The following is a 17,205-nucleotide window of genomic DNA, read 5'->3' as shown; positions in this document are numbered from 1 at the left end:
CTACGGACGCTGGGAGGATGACGAAGTGGTTTTGTAACGAAGACGACGCTGAGGTGCACGCTTGTGTGCTGTGAGACTACTCCAAGCCATTGGTCCTTTGCGTAGCAGGTTATCTCTGCTGTTTCTAGCCGCCACGTAACAATATGTAGGGCGGAAGAAAATTCGGAGGTGACGGGTTCAGATCCCACCAGTGGCATGTGGTTGTTTTATCTGCTGCTTTCTAATCAGTCATCTTTCAGCGATAACAAAATTACAGTAATATTGCCTCATTGATTAAGCCCACAAATGCAATCTCCTGTTCAGGCGACCAACGCCGAGGGCCTCCCCAAGAAAACGCATTCAGCATGCTAAACCAGAGTCCTTCAGTCTGACTCAGGCTAAACTAAAGCAGTGGATACGTTGACGTATTTAACGGAGTGCTTTAGATGCGTGTGCCGCAATAAAGCGAAGCCAACCCTCCATTACTTTAATGCACGGAGCTTCCCACTCGGCTTCCTACACAGCAGAAGGAGCTGTCGTCGCTGCCATGCTGCCACTACTCACTGTTTCGAGCTGCCCATTCCTGCGCCTGTTTGCCCCTCTTTGCTTTTTCTACTCCACTGAACTCTTTCAGTGGCTCCTCTTTCTCAATGATCCACATTGCCTTCCACGTCTTCCTTTGCAGCGTGATATAGCTCAGGAGAGACTGGTCACAGTGAGAGACACTGTGTCCAGTCTCTCCCATGCCCTATCACATCGCTATGTCACCTCAGCTGTCAGAGTGCCACATTAGTGAATTTCATTATCTGTTTGCACTTGGACTCCGCGTGCTTTGCCCCCAAGGTCATTAAAAAAGCTGGCTTCACAGAGCAGCTCTCGAGCTTGGTGGCAAAGGTCGCTTTAGCTGCCTTGAAAAGCTCAGAAAGAAAAAAAGGAGTTCGTGTTATATTCTTACCTTGGTTCTGAATATAATGAGAGGTGTATTCTGAAGCATTATTTGATGTCTGCCATGGGATTTCGCAGACTGTTTGTTCTCTATTCGCGGAAGCTCAAATTTTCCGCTGCAGAAAGTTACGGGCCTTGACTATACATGTGCTTTGGACTAACTTCAATTGTGTGCCCTTGTTCGCAGGCACCAAATTTTGAAGTTTCCTTATTAATCAGTAAACTCACTGTTTGTTTGGTGGCAAGCCGATGCCGGATTGGTGCCTAATAAAGGTCTGTGGTTTTGGACAGATGCTGGAGAGAAACGTGGTTCTCTGCTACCGCATTTAGAGTAGACACACTGAGACAGATGAATCCACTGTCGTCCATTTTCTGAATGGAGTCATAGAGCTCTCGAATCAGGATGACATCTGTGTTATCTGTTATCAACTTGGCACTGAAATTTTCTTAGATCATTTTTCCAGCAGCAGTTTGTAATGGGTACCTCACCACATGCAAATGAACACAAAGGATCAAATCTAAAGTTTGACGAGATCTCATTTGGTTGGTTAGTAGATTCATATGTGAAAAAAAGGAATAACGCTGACCAAAAGGGAGGTGTTACGGAAGCCAAAACCTCTGTTACATCTTTTAACAATTCCCTTTTGGTCAGCATTATTCCTTTCTTAACACAAAGGATATTGTTGCTTTTTTGAGACATTGATTCCTCAGCTATTGCAATATTGCAACAGAAGCATGCCACATGTTCTCTTTGCAAGGTCATCCCATTGCTTGTCCTTGCAGCTATTGTCTTCGCAAACAGTGGCAACCATTTCCAAGCTGTTCTGCAGCCTAAATTCGTCAACGGTTACAAAGCACATTGATAAAAATTCTTACCTTTGAATGTAGAGTGGTAATGAACTGTTTTCCTGGAACTCTGGGAATCCAAGCTTTTCATCATGTAGTTGCTCGAGGTCCCATCTTGTATGGTACTGCCGGCATATGAGGCACAACACATCAGGGCAGTTCAGCATCAAAGTGCAGCAGTTCGAACTAGAACAAACACACAGCTTCTGGCCAACTGTGGCTCTTGGCGCACACAGCATTTGTGAGGACACTGGGTGACGTCAAAGCTCTGTCCTGAAGCTTCTTTTCACGGGATGTGCTGTTTGCAGCACTTAGCCACATAGTGGTTTGTTTTTGCCATTATGCAGCATTCCTGGCTTCTGGGCTGGCACATCATCTCGACATACGATGACTAAATGTCACAGGTACAGCTTATGGAGTCCATTCATGGTGATGAAAGCATGGTGCTAGCACTGAGCGTGAAGTCCTTGTAGCACCCAGGTGGTGGTGTTGGTCCGGCCGACATGTGCAACGCGCCGAACGCCAGCATGCTCTCATTGAGGGACAGCCTGACAAGTAGAGGGGCTTTGGTGTTAAGTAGAAACAACGCGCCGCTTGGCATGGCACGAGCGCCCGCGTTCCGCCGACGCCCCACGGATCGAATCTGTGTGATGAGCTAGCCGCAGCTGAACTGCGTTCAACGCGTCAAGTTCGCGTCTATCGTCATTGAGGACGTCGTTTCGTTTTCATCGCGACGACAAGCAACTGCTACCGGCGGCTTCGAGAACAGTCGAACAGTCGCAGCACCGCGAACTGCCATTCGCTGGCGCATTCGACATGTCGCCCTGCGCACGCGCCCCACGCGCTCATTCACTCGCGTTAGTGTGGTTACGAGCACGAGACCATAGCTCACGAGCGCATGAGGAAAGCACACCAGTGGAGGTTGTCTCCTCTCGCCCGTAGCTCACGGGCTGGTGCAGTTACTGTGCCTTTACTTTCCTCAAACTCGTCCTCGCGTCACTTGGGTCACGGTCTTGTCAGAGCCTCGTTGTGTGCGCGACCCAGAGCAAGTCTTCGCGGACATTTCAGCCACGTATAATGTCAAGATTGGCGTCTGCCGAGTTGCGCGATTCATGGTACGAGTCTGTGTGGTACGTGAGGCGGTAAGTAAACGCTGCAGAGGTAGCTGCGTTGGTGAGATTTGTGTGCGTTGGTCGTAAAGTTCTTGCGAACGAACGTCCGCTGAATGCCGGTGCGCGACCGGCTGGTCGTTGATTTTGACCCCGCGAAAATGCGCTTTTTCGTGCTGCCGCCCGTTTAAAGTTACCAGCGACGTTCGGCGCGCGTTTGCCAGGACTGATAGCTGTACTGCGGACAAAACCTTCCGCGCCGATTGCAGTTGACCCGTGCAGCGGTGGTTAGGCCTAAAGCCAACTCCAACGACACTTCCTGGGCGTATGCGCCCAGCGTCGGCGCTCTTGGCGTACGCCGGAACGGGCGTCGAAAAGAGGCATGCATCTCCATGTCCCTGGTGCTTGCTTTCTCCCCCCCTCTCGAGTCGAGGGCTCGAGTCGAGGGAAAGAATTTCAAGCCTTGAAGAAAAGGGGTTGGGGGCGCTGAAAGGACGAATTAAACCGCGAAGAAAAGTTCGGGGAACACGAAGCTATGAAGAAAAGAGTCCCCGAGAGCCCCGCGGTCCTCCGATTGTTGTCAAACGGACCCCGCTTCCGACGCGTGCGCCAGCACCCGTGCGCTGGCGCCGATATTAGCACGGGCAGATATCGGCGCCTCGCCGAGGTTCGCTGGCGTCTCCTGCAGTACGCGTCGCGGCGCCGCTTCGCAACGATGCCACCTGTGGCAAGCGCGGTGAAAAGCGGCTAGCTCAACGCGTTTACCGTCGCCGCGACGATGGTGTGCAGTTTAGCCTGGTTTAGCGGCGCGCTGTTGCCTACTCGTGCCTGTCTGTCGGGTTCAAGGTTAATGTGACCCGTGCACCGCGTCGGCGCGCGGAGCGCGCTGGGCGCGCTGCGTGGAGTCGGCGCACGAACGCGCGCCGAACGCCCCTGACCGCACGTTGGCGGAGGCGATGGTGGTGGTGGTAGTGGTTTATTTAAAAAAGAAAAAGTGAAGCAAAAGAGTGTTGCCGGCCGCGGCAATTTCTGTCTAATATCTTAAGCACCCGAGCTGCAGCCGGCGGAAATGAAAGGGAGAGGATAGTGAGGAGAAGTATAGACGGGCCCACGCTGCTGACGTGTGCGTGAGCTGCGATGTCTTATGCCACTGCAAATTGTACTCGCCCCTTCTGCAGTAAAAAATGGTGAAGTTCATTGTGGTTGCTTGAAATTTACAAAAAGATGCAAAGCATTCAGGTATGTCTTACTTAGGGAATTTTTTCATGTATTGATCTCTGGTGTTGAATTTTTTTTTTTTTTAGTGCGAAAGCACTGTTAGCCTCCTACCCTGCAAAAAGCCTCTGAGAGAGTCATGAAAGGAAAGGAAAGGCACATAATGGGCTCCTTGGGCCAGTGGACACCTCAGTCATGCTTTGAGCTAGGTGGCGCTAGTGATAGATGTGCAGGGCATGCTTTGTTGTTGACAGTGTTGTGGCAGAAAAGCAGAAATGGGTACCCTGAGAGTTTATAACCAGTCTACTCTGCCAATCGACTCCGGTGTGATGTGTGCTCCACTCGCCACATCTCTGTCAGGAAGGCGGATGCTGTCCGAAAGTTCCGCCAGCGTTGTGCACGTTGTCATGAAGAGGCTGTATACTTTCTTTCTGGGCATCTGTCACACCCAAAAATAGCTGGACCCATTCCTCTATTATGGGGCACAACCATACCTTGAATAAATTTGATGAGAAGCGTATTTTACGGGTTTCTAACAAGATTAGTGGACGACACACGGGAGTGCTGGATTGTACTTGTTCGTCGCTAGAAACGATTGCCTGTTCTAATTTATTCTGTATATCATTTCAAGGGCATAAACATTTGCTAGACTTCTAAATTTTTTAAAAAGCTACTAGCTTCTTGGTTGGATAACCATTTACTACACTACATATGCTCTACAGGGAGGGGGGGTAGGGGGTAGGAGGAGAAGGGTACAAGCGTGCACCTTCAGTTTTCAACTGTATGCAGACGGCTCGCGCGCTCGGTCGATCAGGGCAGGGATCTGTGAACACGGCATAAACCTTTTTCTAAGTTCCAAAAGCTTAGCCTTTCGTGCATAGTGAAAAAACAGCTTGGCACAGCTGCCTTTCTTTCCTTTGTCACGACTGCCATGCGTGGCTTAATTCCATTACTAGGCTACAATACGCATCAGGATTGTGCAGAAAATGCGTAATGCATAATTCACACTCCAGAAGTCTTCAGCACTGCAACCATAATTTCCTCCTCCGAAACAGGCGGGTCGCCACGGTGAAGGAATTTTTTCTGCGCAGGAAATGCAGCCGAGACTTAAAAGCACAGCTTGAGCACGCCTTCATTTCGTGCCTCAAAGCACTGGAAACCAATAATGGTGCAACTTTGAAACCGAGCCAAGTTTGCCTCTGCAGCCGAGATATGGGGATTATGATCTGGCACCAAAAGATGCGTTTACAAAATTGGGCTTACAAATTGTCCCACCATTTGACTCAAACTCATGATGTCTACACCTTAGAGGGCTGTGTGATCACTGTTATGAAATGAAAGGTGGTATACCTTAGCCTCTGGGATCTGCAGTTTAAAAAAATGCTTTTGCACATAGCAGTTTGCTTGCAAAATCAGTCAAGGACAGAGACACCTGTACTTCATTTTTTGACCTTTTCTACTTATGAAAGCTTCGTTTTCAGCAAAAGTAGCATCTTGGGCTTTAGAATACGATAAATCTATCGATAGTTGCCAACTTCAATTGTTGTTAGCGTCCCTATAGGTTTTACTCAGAATTGGAGTTGCTCTTGAGCATGAATTCGGTTTATCTATCACATTGAACATGACAGATTAGATTCAAGTTAAATTACGCAGCAGATTTCAAATTAGAAGACTGTTTTGCTTGCAGAACGTTTCATCTTGCCCCTACTGCACTTATTTTAAATGGCCTTTTCCCATTAGGGGTGAAGTGGGCTTGTTTTGTATGGTTCTGTTTACTTTTTTTTAATTTTTTGTAAGTCAGTTTAGCTGTGTTCAGTCCTTGTGCTCTTCCCCCTTTCAGTGTGAAACAGGAGAAGCCAGCCCCAGCAGCGCCGCCACCTCCTCCATCTGTGGCACCGCTCCACAAGGAGTCGGTGTACGACTTCAACGACTCGGACGATGATGGCCTGGTGGTGGACGAGAATCCGCCACCGCAGCCGCGCCGCTCGTACCAGCGTGCTGTAGCTGTCCCTGCTACACCAGCACTGCCGCCCATTTCCACATTCAGCAATAATGCCTCCATGGGCAACTTTGCGGCCGCTGCCGCTGCAGCGGCCGCAGCCGGCTCTACCTCATCCGTCATGGATTCCCAGGACAACAAGCAAGGCTCCCTCAAGCTGCGGCTGTCGTGTGAGTCTGATTGGAGGCTGCTGGGCTTGTGTGGGCCATTTTTGTGGAAAACTAGTGGGTCCTTACCAAAAGTTTGTGGAGTTAAAAAATTTGTAGGGGCGGTTAGTGTTGGCAATGTGTATACGGAGGATGTGGAAAGAAGAATGTGTCTGATGTGGCCGGTTGATCAAATGACCCTTTGGGGATCGTTGAGCAGTATGACTGACGGGTCACGTAGCCTCACTATGCAATGACATCATTTCATTGATATGACTACTACAAGGTCCTGAACAAAAATAGTTTCAGTTTTGCAGGGACAAACTCCAGTGTTTGTCCTCTGTCCACACTAAGGTCATGTATGCTACCATGTTTCTGTGGGTTCAGTTCCTTTGCGGAGTTCCCAATGCCTTCAGCTGTGTTTGCTAAATGCATGTTCAGCTTCAAGAATGGTACTAAAGCACTTATTCAGAATTGTCAAGCATACAGTGCTCATGGCCTGTAGTGATGATCATGGCATTATTCGTGCTAACAAAGGCGTTGCATGAGCATCGATGGTTGTCTTTAAATTTGGCTGTTGGACATTTCCAGAAAGGGAGTCATGGGGAACCTCTATGCTCTCTGATCTGTGTTGGTCAATTCTGCGACTATGTGACATCATGTAGGCATTGATAGGAACTGTGCTTACCCAAAAATACCTTGTTGAGGTGCCGCTTCAAATGCCTTCGGCCATGGAGCATAGGCTGAGGGTGGTGTTCTGAATCAAAAGTTCCTGCTCGATGATATTTCTCCCGGTTTTCAATTTCAGTGCATAGAAGCTTCGTTTTTGCCCTCCCCCTCAAACCATCCCGTCCTCTCTTGCAGTTAATGGCAAGTCCAAGCTGGACAAAGGAACTCCTCCAGCCACTACCAAGGCTGGTGGTGTGCCTGTGGTCACCAAACCTGCCAGCAGTGAGGATGCAGCTGATGTGCCTAAGAATGGGACCATCGACGACCTCTTGCTGGCATCCAGCATTGCCCTGGACACTGACAGCACACGAGTCAGCCTCGAAGAGGAGCTTGGGTGAGCTCCGTCTGTGGTTGTTCACATCTTGTCTGGTATCTTTTATATTGCCTGTTCTTCCCATCTCTCCATGCTTTCACTCTGCTCTGTATCAGCTGCTAAATATCCATTTGAGTGTAGCAGATATTTATTAGCAGTTGATACAAAGCAGAGTGAAAATAGAGAGACGGGAAGAACAGGCAACAAAAAGGATATCCACTTGATTGTGAGTTGACCTGCTGCATTTGCTAGGGCGCACAGCTACTGAACTGGAGGGCCCGGGTTCAAGTCCAGCCACGGCAGCCGCATATCAATGGAGGTGAAAGGTGCCCCATGTGCTGTGCGATGTCAGCGCACATTGAAGAACTCCAGGTGGTTTAAATTAATCAAGAGACCTCCACTACAGTGCCCCGCATAGCCAATTTGTCACTTTGGGACGTTAAACCGCACAGTTGACTGTTTATCTACAGTGTGAGTGTAATCAAATGCTTATTGAATGACGTTTTGGATAAACCCTCATGGTTTACATGGGAGCTGTTGCACTTCACAACGCTGTGTCCCTCACTGACAACCTGCAGGGGAGGACGAGCGTCCCCGTCAACGCGTGACGCAATCCAAGGCATGCTGTCCATGTCCAAGAGCGCATTCACGTTTGGGCCGTGCGATGGTGGTGGCCCCATGGGACCCACGGCCCAGGAGTTGCTCGAGGGCGGCCCACTGAGCACGGGCTTGGCCCTGGGGCTGGCCGGACCACGCCGGATGGGCTCGACACCTTCCTCTTCACTCAAGCGGCCCATGCCTTTTGGCCCTGCCTCTTCCCGGCTCCGGCCCGGCGAGGAGGAAGACCTCGAGGAGAGCCTCCTCAAAGAGTGCCATGCGGACGGTGACTACGGTGAGCGGGCTTCGTTGGCTGCTTCGTTGCCTTAACTTCCCAGAGGCTCTCCCGCGTGTCAGAACAGTAGTCGACAGAAGTGATGTAGAATACAGGAATCTCCAAGCATCTTTGACAGTGCTAGGGCCTGGGAGGCAGTGGTCTGGAATTTGAGCCTTAGTCCAGGGTGAATTTTTCTTCAACTGCATTGTTTCTGGGAAAGCTGTATATATATCTTTTCTTTGTAGCCATATGGCTGCGCTCAGGTGTATGTTACTGAGTAAATCTACTCTTTTAACTTTTCCTAAATACGTTACTTTTGCATTTTTGAGTACTTTGCAGCACTCAAAAAGATGACACAGAAAGACAGGCGGTAGGCAGGAAAGCGCTTCTGTAGCAATGACGTTTATAGCATAGCTGTGGTACGCACATTCTGTGACGACCCACGCTTGGCTCCGTTACGTGGTCATGCGACCCCCCTCTGCACATGCCTCGCGCTGCCTATATTTGTGCGGATATGGTAATTCCACTAGATTTGGAAGAAAAAAAGAAACTGTGATAACTTAAAATGTAAAAACTGAAAATAAATTATTATGCGAAGCATACTAAAATAGCCCAACCCAGCTCCTCGAGCGCGGCGGTGTCGTTACCATTGACCTTTCGTGACTTCCATGTCATACCACGTGATGCGTGACGTCACAGCAGATGAAAAACGGGGGCCCAACTCGCGCCGTCGCGCGAGGCGTCGTGACCAAGGATGACCACGTGGTGCGTGACATCACAGCAGATGAGAAACGGGGGCCCAGCTCGCGCCGTCGCACGAGGCGTCGCGACCAAGGAGGACCACGTGATGCGTGACATAACGACATAGGAGAAACGGGGTCCCAGCTCGCGCCGTCGCGCGAGGCGTCGCGACCAATATTTTCTTGCTTCTGCCGCTAGGTGCGCTGTAGCGAACACGTGATGCTGGAGCGGCGGTATACAAGGGGGTGCGCCTGCCTCTGCTAGGCGTACACGGGATAGAGATGCCTCCTGGAGACAGGGCTGCTCGTTGGAATGAGAAGCAGAAGTTGCGGCGTGCTACAGAGACTGATGAAGAGCGTGAAGAACGTCTAGCCAAGCGGCGTGCTCGATATGCAACTCGGCGACAATATGCTTCGCATCTGACTAGGCTTAACCTAAGCTAAGCCTCAGCCATTTTTAGCTAATAGGGATGATCTGAGCAGGATGGAAGGTATATTTAAGTTTTTTTTTCTGAACCAACACTATTATGTTTAGTAAGTAGCTAAATTATCAGATAGTATTGATTCTTTGAACCATATCATACCCAACATAATGATTTTTACTGGTGTAAGCGGGTTCACTATAATGGTGATCTACTGTCTAATGCTGCAGTGACTTGTGCACAGTGATATGGCCAAGTATTTCACTGTCCCTCCTTTGAATATCCACTTGATGATTGTAGAACCTTAGTTATGTTGGTGAAATAAAAGATTAAGTTGTTGAGCTTAATTGTCCTGTCCCATGAGTTGTGGGCACTGACTTGCTCATACAAAGCTAACTAGCCTACAATATTGGAGTCGCCAGCCCCACTAAAGATGGCCTAGCTGTGGGGGCAGTGCCCTAGCTGTGGAGGCAGCGTGTCCAGTTGTTGTCATTGCGTGCTCTTCTTTATTCTGCTGTTATTTGTATTCATCTTTGACCATTGTGTGTTACAATTCACGTGGTCTGTGGTTGCGCTAGCCACCTGCTTGTTTAATAAGTCGCATCACACTTTCATGTATTTCAGTTTATCCGGGACTGGAGGCGTCCGATGATGAACTTCGTGTGTTCAAACCCCGAGGGAGATCGAAGCGAGATGAAGCTTGGAATCCTAAAGGTTAGTGCTGTTATAGAGTTTAGGCAAGGAATTGTGTATGAAACAGGGTTGTGAGTCCTTTTTTGCTAATTCAGATTAGGAAACTAAGACGAACTGTTAAATTAGTTTGCTTTTTAAAGATTCAATCTAAATGAATCAAAACCATGTCTGCATTGCCGTAACGAAGCTGAATTTACTATTCTGACTGGCTGGTATACAGGTTTCAGGAAAGGTTTGCTATAGAAGCGCGATCGATGATTCCCGGGAAGTGTGACGTAGATGCATTTTTCCTTCTTTCTTCCTTTTCTTTTCCCCACAGCCAAGCTTGCTCCAAACTGCCCCAAACCACCACGTCCTACAAGAGAGGGCACGCAGAAGAAGTCTGTCAAACGCACCATTGAGGACACAGCATCTAAACTTGCCAACAAGCCTGTGAGTTGAACCTTTGGGGGCGTCAAATCATTGCTTTTACCAATTGTTGGCATATTGCAATCATTGTATTGCAGTACAGAATTTGATCTAGACTTAATGTTGCATTCACCCAACCTCTTGCGTAGAGCCGTAGTCGCACCTCTTTCTCCATTTTGATGGCCAGTGTATTTTTGGCTAAGCTTTGCATTACTATCCAAAAATTCCAGGCCACATCCTTGTCACTGAGCCCGTTGATCCAACCACTAGACTAATCTGACTCGAAAGATGCGTGGTCGATCCCAGCTGCAGCAGTCAAATTTTGATGGAGGTGAAATTCTAGAGGCCCTTGTACTGTGCGATGTCAAGGCACGTTAAAGAACCCTTGGTGGTTGAAATTACCCGGAACCCTCCACTATACGGCGTCCTTCATAGCCCGAATCACTTTGGGACGTTAAACCCCCATAAACCAATCCGAATCTCTCTTACTGTCACTTGTGTTATGAATCCATGAAAAGTGCAGCTGACTCTCAATCATTCAAACTCGGAGGGGACCGGAAAATTGTTTGAATTAGTGTAAAAACTCGCATATATTACGGACCTGCATATAAATACAAGGTGTAATTTGGGGATAGCAAAAACGGGGGGGGGGGGGGGGGGGGGGGGAGTTTTCATCCACGTATAATACGAATGAGGAAACCTCACCGAAAGGATTTATTTGCACTGCATTTCACACTTGTCTTGGTGACTCGATGGACTACTGGTGCTGGGTCGCTCCCCCTCTGGCCTGAGACCTACACGCTTGATTAGAGAATTTCATGCTGTGAAGAAAGCAGTAGCTCACACTTGCCCCAACACTCACAGGAGCCTCGTGATTTTCCGGTCATTGCAAACCGATGTGCTGCTTCAGGCGCATGTGCCAGGTGGCATCGTGGGCACCAATATTTTGCATATATACAGATCTGGGTGCTATGCCAGCAGCTGCGCACGTCTCGGCTCCGGCATACACACATGCAGAGAGGTGTGCGTTGTGTGCTCCCAGGCAGTATCCTCGGAGTCGGGGCTTTAGAGATTGTCGTTGTCAGGTGTACCATTTTTTTAGAGTTTCTTGTCGGAGATATACATAGAAACTGTCCTGTGATACCATTGAGTGCGTCCACTATCCCACATTTCTTGAAAGAGCGGCCATCGACCTCCTCGGGAATGCTGGCCCAAACGTCCGTGATCCAACTCCCGAGCATGGAGAGAGGCCCGTTTCAGCCGTCCGTGACATCAGTAACAGCTGGCTTTTCCAGCTCATGCACAAGCAACTAGCGTAGACTGTTATCGCGCATGGAGGCACGTTTTCCACCTTTGTCAGGCCAATAGCTAGGCATTTATTTTCGCGCCCTCGTTTTCTGACACAACAGTGTATCAGTTCTTTCACGCAGTCCATGCAGCAACACTTGATGTGGTGCTGGTGCTTTTGGCAGCTACAATTACTTGGCTTTTAGAAGCAGCCACGTACTCCTCTCGCACTCCTGACACTGTGCAAAGCATGATAATCCTCCTTCCAATCGCGTGGATGATTTCACAGGTGAGCCTGTGAAATTGCATGGAAATAGAAACCATCGAAACAGTCGGAACGGTGCCGCCGCTAGATAGTGCCTTCTCTCGCTGGAAGGCTAATGGTGGTGGCGCTGAATAATGACGAGACTGGTACTGCGAATTTATACTGAAAATTGTCTGGATCCGCATAAGTTGTAAGTAAGTTGTAGAGCTTGTATCAGTGGGAGATCAAACAGCAGTGTCCGAACTGTTCTCCTCATCAGGAAACCTCATCAGACAATTTAGCTCAGCAAAGTCAGATTTCAAAAAGGGTGTCTTATGTTGGAATTTGCTTACCTGTGGGTGTTTGGCGGTGTCTGTTTGGAGCTTTACCATGCGCCTGATGGTGCGACATGTCTTGCAGCCCCCCAAGCGCTCCTACCATCGTAAAAAGGTGCCAGCGCCGTCCAAAGCCAAGGAGAAAGAGGTGGAGGAGTATGAGCCCGGCCCATCCACGTCTGCGGCAGCCAGTAAAAAGCCCTCACTGCCTCCCGATGCCTTCAGGCGTAAGTTAGTTCTCTGGGCCCCCATTTTGGAAGCATCCACTAACTGGAGATGTTTGTCTCAGTCCTTAGCCTGCACAACCGATGGTGCCTTCAGGTAATGAATGCATTCAAAGAGAGGAAATAAACACAATGGAGGGCGGAAGAGGGTCAGGTTGGCAGACAAAGTTATGAAAAATGTGGAAAATGTATGGCTGCAAGCAGCACTACACAGAGCTGATGATTATGATGAATGTCTTCCGCAGTGTTGGGCCAGTGGAACAGGATTTAGTTGCTCAAGGAGCGGTGTCTTTACCTTTCACTAGGGAGTGAGCCAGCGAGCGACAAACACTGCTTTGTTACCTCTTTGCAAGCCACTTGTCCTCGTTATAACAGAAAACAGTAACGCATTTTGTGGAGTGAAATTCTGCTTCCTTGGCCTGGCATTGCTGCACAGAGTGGCAGTCCACGGCCTGCTGCTGAATGGTGGCTCTGCATGAGATTGGTTCACACTCGAATCAAGGTCGTGATTTTATGCCCCTCCTGCTTGGGTCAGCTAGGCCTACGGTATCTTGAAATCAATAAATGTGATATTAACTGTGTCAGGGCCACACTTTTTTTTTTTAAATTGGGACGTGGTACTTTGAAGGTGCAGCCCATACATGAGTTTTTAAAAAAATGAACGTATAGCAGTATTTTTTTTCTCAATTATCTAATCCAGAACAGAGGGTGCAGCCCATACTTGGGTGCTTATGGCCCTTACGCATGAGATTATACGGTAAATAAACTTAAACGCAGACTGACCACGAGTTCAGGTTCAGCCAGTTGGGTTCACATCTGTGCACATCTGCAAGAGACGTTGCTGTAGTAGTCAGCAGTGAGCATGGCACATAGGCATTTGGCCCTTCGCTAACTCTGTTTTTTTAATGTCTCTTTTGCTTTTTTTTTCTTTCCAACCTGCCCCCACCCTCCCATTTTTCTTTTTTTCCAAATACTCTCCCACCAGTGAAAAAGCCGAAGAAAGGATTTGCCACAGCAAAGCAACGCCTGGGCAAGATTCTCAAGATCCACAAGATGATCTATTGAGAGGGACACTCGCTGTGTATATGTGTGGATGTGTATGTGCATTTTTTTTTTGAGCATTTTACTTGGCAGCCATTGGCGGCTGGCTAGTTGCCCTCACGTGTACATATTACCCTTCAGCTGTTCCTCACCCGTCTCGTGCGCCATTATTCAACTCGGTTCATCGTTTTTTTATTTTTTTCTCTCTCTCTCCTCATGCAGCATTTGACCTTGGTGAATTCTGCCTCAGGGCTTCATGGTGTAAAGCACACTCTACATAGAGCACATCACAGTATATACATAGAGCATATGAAAAGCATAAAAGTTCATAGATATATATTACACAAACATACAGATACATGCATAAATATATATAGATATATACATATTGTATGCTTGCTCTATATTTCTCTATATTCAGTATATGCAGCACAAGAGGATTGTTTAAAGCGACATGCGTGGCCAATTCAAAGTGTCTGTAAGGAGTGGGGTGGTGTTTTGCACTGTGCTTTGCATGTTGTGGTGGAAGTGGTGCTTGTGCTTGACGTGTGTCGTTTTGTAAGCAAACCTTGGCAACGTGCGCCTGTCTTGGGACCTTTACATCTCATCAGCGTGGGAATAGTCTGCAGTTGTCGGTGATGCAAGAAAGGAAGGCCCTTGTGTCTAGCCTATGTGGTTGGGTCAAAAAGATAAGACCTGAGAAAGAATAATTTTTCCAAAATGATCTTGCTGAAATGCTGACATGAATCTGCTTTTGCAGCATGCATTTCTGCAGCCGGTGATTTCTAGTGCTGTACAGGTTTGTTTAGTTGTTTCCTGTGAAGTTTTCTTTATTATAAGTCGAGCTAAAAGGCTAGAAGGTTTTTGTTGTTCTAATAGCTGCAAGAAAATTTGAAAGAGACAAAGACGTAAGGATGAAGTGCCTACCTAGATCGTTTTTATTTACTTTGGTTCAGGCACATGGATAACTTTTGTTGAGTTGATGAAATGCCAATGCCCGTTAGCTTCTCTTGACGATATGTAGTAAGAACAAGAGCCCAGAGTTTTCACATTTGCTGATTAACAGGTTTCTTGTCGGAGGTACTGTATAGCTGCGTCATTTTCTTCGTGTTTTTGAGGTTTCCATGGAAGCGTGCAGTGCATCGTATAATGTGAAGGTATGTACTTTTCAGGCCAGCATTTGTGAGTTACATGACATGATTTTGTGATTGCTCTTCAATGAATTTACTAGTTTGATTGATGCCAGAGACTCACTAAATCTGTACTCTGTTTTTGCTTCGAGGTAGTTGCACTTCATCTAAAACTCATCATTATCCTTCTATGCTTGAGTTGGTCAAAGAGTGGAGCAAGGTGTCCTGAATATGTTTCATAGTTGGCCTCCTTTGTGTGAGCTTGAGTCAGGAAGGTTGTGTGGGGTTGATTGATTTAATGTGTCAGGCTAGCTACACATTTCCCAGCCCCACTTTGCCCCAGCTGATTGGATCAAACTAGCTTCTAACAGCTTGCACTTCATTGTTTGTATAGACGTATAGTAGAAGATCTTGGTGGTATTTCACTGATCTAGCATTGCAGAAGATCAAGCACAAATGTGCATTCAAATCGTGCAGTGCTTTACAAGCAGTTTTAATGTGGAAATTGTACATAGTTGCTGTACATAGTGTGCATTTTAAGAATAAACACAAATTTATAATCTTCTGTTTGTGGCTATGGGCTGCTTTGGTTCTTAAAGTCATATCATAAGTCCTTTCAGATCTGATGCTTACAGACAGTTGACATAGTGCTTATATATTGCTGCCTTTGGTTATAATGCACCAAATATACAACTTTTATGTGTTTTTTTCCAGTCTGTATGTGCAGCACCTTCGATTATTTGGTGGTAAGGTACAGCTAGATATATTGTTCAATATCTTAGTTGTGATATATCTGAGGTTGAATGACCACATGTAGAATCATGCTTTTAGCATGCTACTAGCATGCAGTGGGGAGTGTGTAAGAGAAAGGCTGTACAAGGGAACAGTACACCCACCATAATGGAGTGCTACTTTGTCCAAGAAATATAATTGCATTGCATCCAAGGCACATTCCTCGAGATTTAATGATGCACAATGTAATTTGCGCAGTTACAACTGGGCTGAGCAGTCTGATGATGATGATGAATTTTTATGGTGCAAGGGCATCTGCGGCCAAAGAGCGCCATTACAGAAGTTTTTTCTTCTACTCAAGGTGCGGTCGAAGACTCTTTTCCAAGCATTTCGCACTAAAGAAGCTGAGCACCAGGCAGTGGAAAGCTTGTACCCATTGTATCATCGGTGGGCACCCGTTGACACTGGGGATCGAACTCCGCACCTCCCACATACAAGGCAGACACTCAAATGACTAAGCCACCACTGCTGTAGGCTGCAACTGTCTATTGCAGTATGCATTGAAAGACGAAGAAATGTTTTCTTTCATAATCCACTTCCATAAACTCTTGATTGTGGGTGTACATGTGGAAGCCTACAAGATTATCCACTCTCCACATGAGTGAAATGCCCGCCACCATTGCACCTGTGCAAGTTGGCCTCCTCTCACAAGGAACTGCTTGCTTTTGGGGTCATGCTAAAGAAATGTAAAGCTTACACATGGCTGTAGCTTCATAGGCACCACCCAGATGTTCTCATTTATGGTATACGCGGTAGCATAACCTGAAATTTTGGGCTGGCAATTGGGGGCGGCGCTGCACGTGACTTCTAGTGGAGGGGGATCAGGTTAAAAACTCGAGAGCTGAGGATGCTGAGCAGGTTGATGACGGTGACGTTAGGTCGTAAACCTGCCGACGGAGCCCTCCCTTATCCGCCTTTTTGCAGCCACTGCAGTGATAAAGAGCAAAATAAGAGATTTAGCGTAGCGCGATGTCTGCTTCCGCGGGGACCCAGCTGCGCTTGCGCAGTGGCAGGCGAGCGCCCCTTGTGGCCATCTGCGCATGCGCAGCTGGCGCCTTGTGGAACCGGTTCGCGGTAGCAGATCGCGCTGTGCTTAATCTTACGTTTCTGGAGGCTGTACTACGTGAGTTTTTCGTAGGCGGGAGAGTCCAAGAGGTATCCCGAAGCGAAGAGCCGTTCTTTCTCCTTTTGTACCAATGTTTGCACCAACCAGGAAAGCCAAGGCGGAGGCAGCGGCGGCTGAAACGAGGAAGCGGTGACACGAGGAAGGTGTCCAGAGGGAAGCGGCTCGACAGCGAAGAGCGCCGCGCAAGCGGGCGAAAGGGAGTGACAAGCGAATGGGGGAGGAGGAGGAAAGGGGGCCGGCGGCGGCACGCGAGTCGTCAGCTGGCACGCGACCGGCGGCGGTGGAGCACCCAAACACGTGGGATGCGCGCCGACGGTAGCAGCGGCGGCGGAGCCAAGCTTGCTTCGCGCGTGGCGGCGATCTGTTGCACGGGCCGCGACGAGGCTCGGGGGCGCACCGACCCCGCGGACGGAGGCCAGCGCGCTTTGGCGCGAGCGCGCGCGGAACGGCGCGGAATCGCCGCCGCCGAGCAGAGCCAACAAGAGCGCGCGCTTATCGCCTCCCAGCGGTGGCTGGACGCGTGAGCGCGCGCTCCACGGTCGTAGCGGCGGCCGCCCCGCTCCCCTCCGGAAACCCCCCTTTGCGCCGCGCCTCCGTGTTGTGGTCGC

General features: G+C 48.5%; 2 protein-coding genes across 2 annotated transcripts in view; one reads left to right on the top strand and one right to left on the bottom strand.

Moving 5' to 3' along the window:
* Positions 1 to 3,167, bottom strand: part of LOC149358757 (GRAM domain-containing protein 4-like) — a 159,887-nt gene extending 156,720 nt beyond the window's left edge. Inside the window, exon 1 of the mRNA XM_089570937.1 lies at positions 1,801 to 3,167. The gene's annotated coding sequence lies outside the window, so the exon portion shown is untranslated. The remainder of the gene's footprint in view (positions 1 to 1,800) is intronic.
* LOC149358756 (histone lysine demethylase PHF8-like) overlaps positions 1 to 15,244 on the top strand; it is a 47,610-nt gene extending 32,366 nt beyond the window's left edge. Inside the window, exons 13-19 of the mRNA XM_089570933.1 lie at positions 5,935 to 6,263; positions 7,104 to 7,302; positions 7,860 to 8,173; positions 9,942 to 10,031; positions 10,330 to 10,442; positions 12,370 to 12,511; positions 13,494 to 15,244. Of these exons, the coding sequence (XP_089427059.1) occupies positions 5,935 to 6,263; positions 7,104 to 7,302; positions 7,860 to 8,173; positions 9,942 to 10,031; positions 10,330 to 10,442; positions 12,370 to 12,511; positions 13,494 to 13,573 (1,267 nt within the window). The 3' untranslated portion in view covers positions 13,574 to 15,244. The remainder of the gene's footprint in view (positions 1 to 5,934; positions 6,264 to 7,103; positions 7,303 to 7,859; positions 8,174 to 9,941; positions 10,032 to 10,329; positions 10,443 to 12,369; positions 12,512 to 13,493) is intronic.
* The last annotated feature ends 1,961 nt before the right edge of the window (positions 15,245 to 17,205 follow it).

This window comes from Amblyomma mixtum, chromosome 2, assembly GCF_055824585.1.
Source record: "Amblyomma mixtum isolate Tamu chromosome 2, ASM5582458v1, whole genome shotgun sequence".
Classification (NCBI taxonomy): Eukaryota; Metazoa; Arthropoda; class Arachnida; order Ixodida; family Ixodidae; genus Amblyomma; species Amblyomma mixtum.
This window is presented reverse-complemented; position numbering and strand designations above follow the sequence as displayed.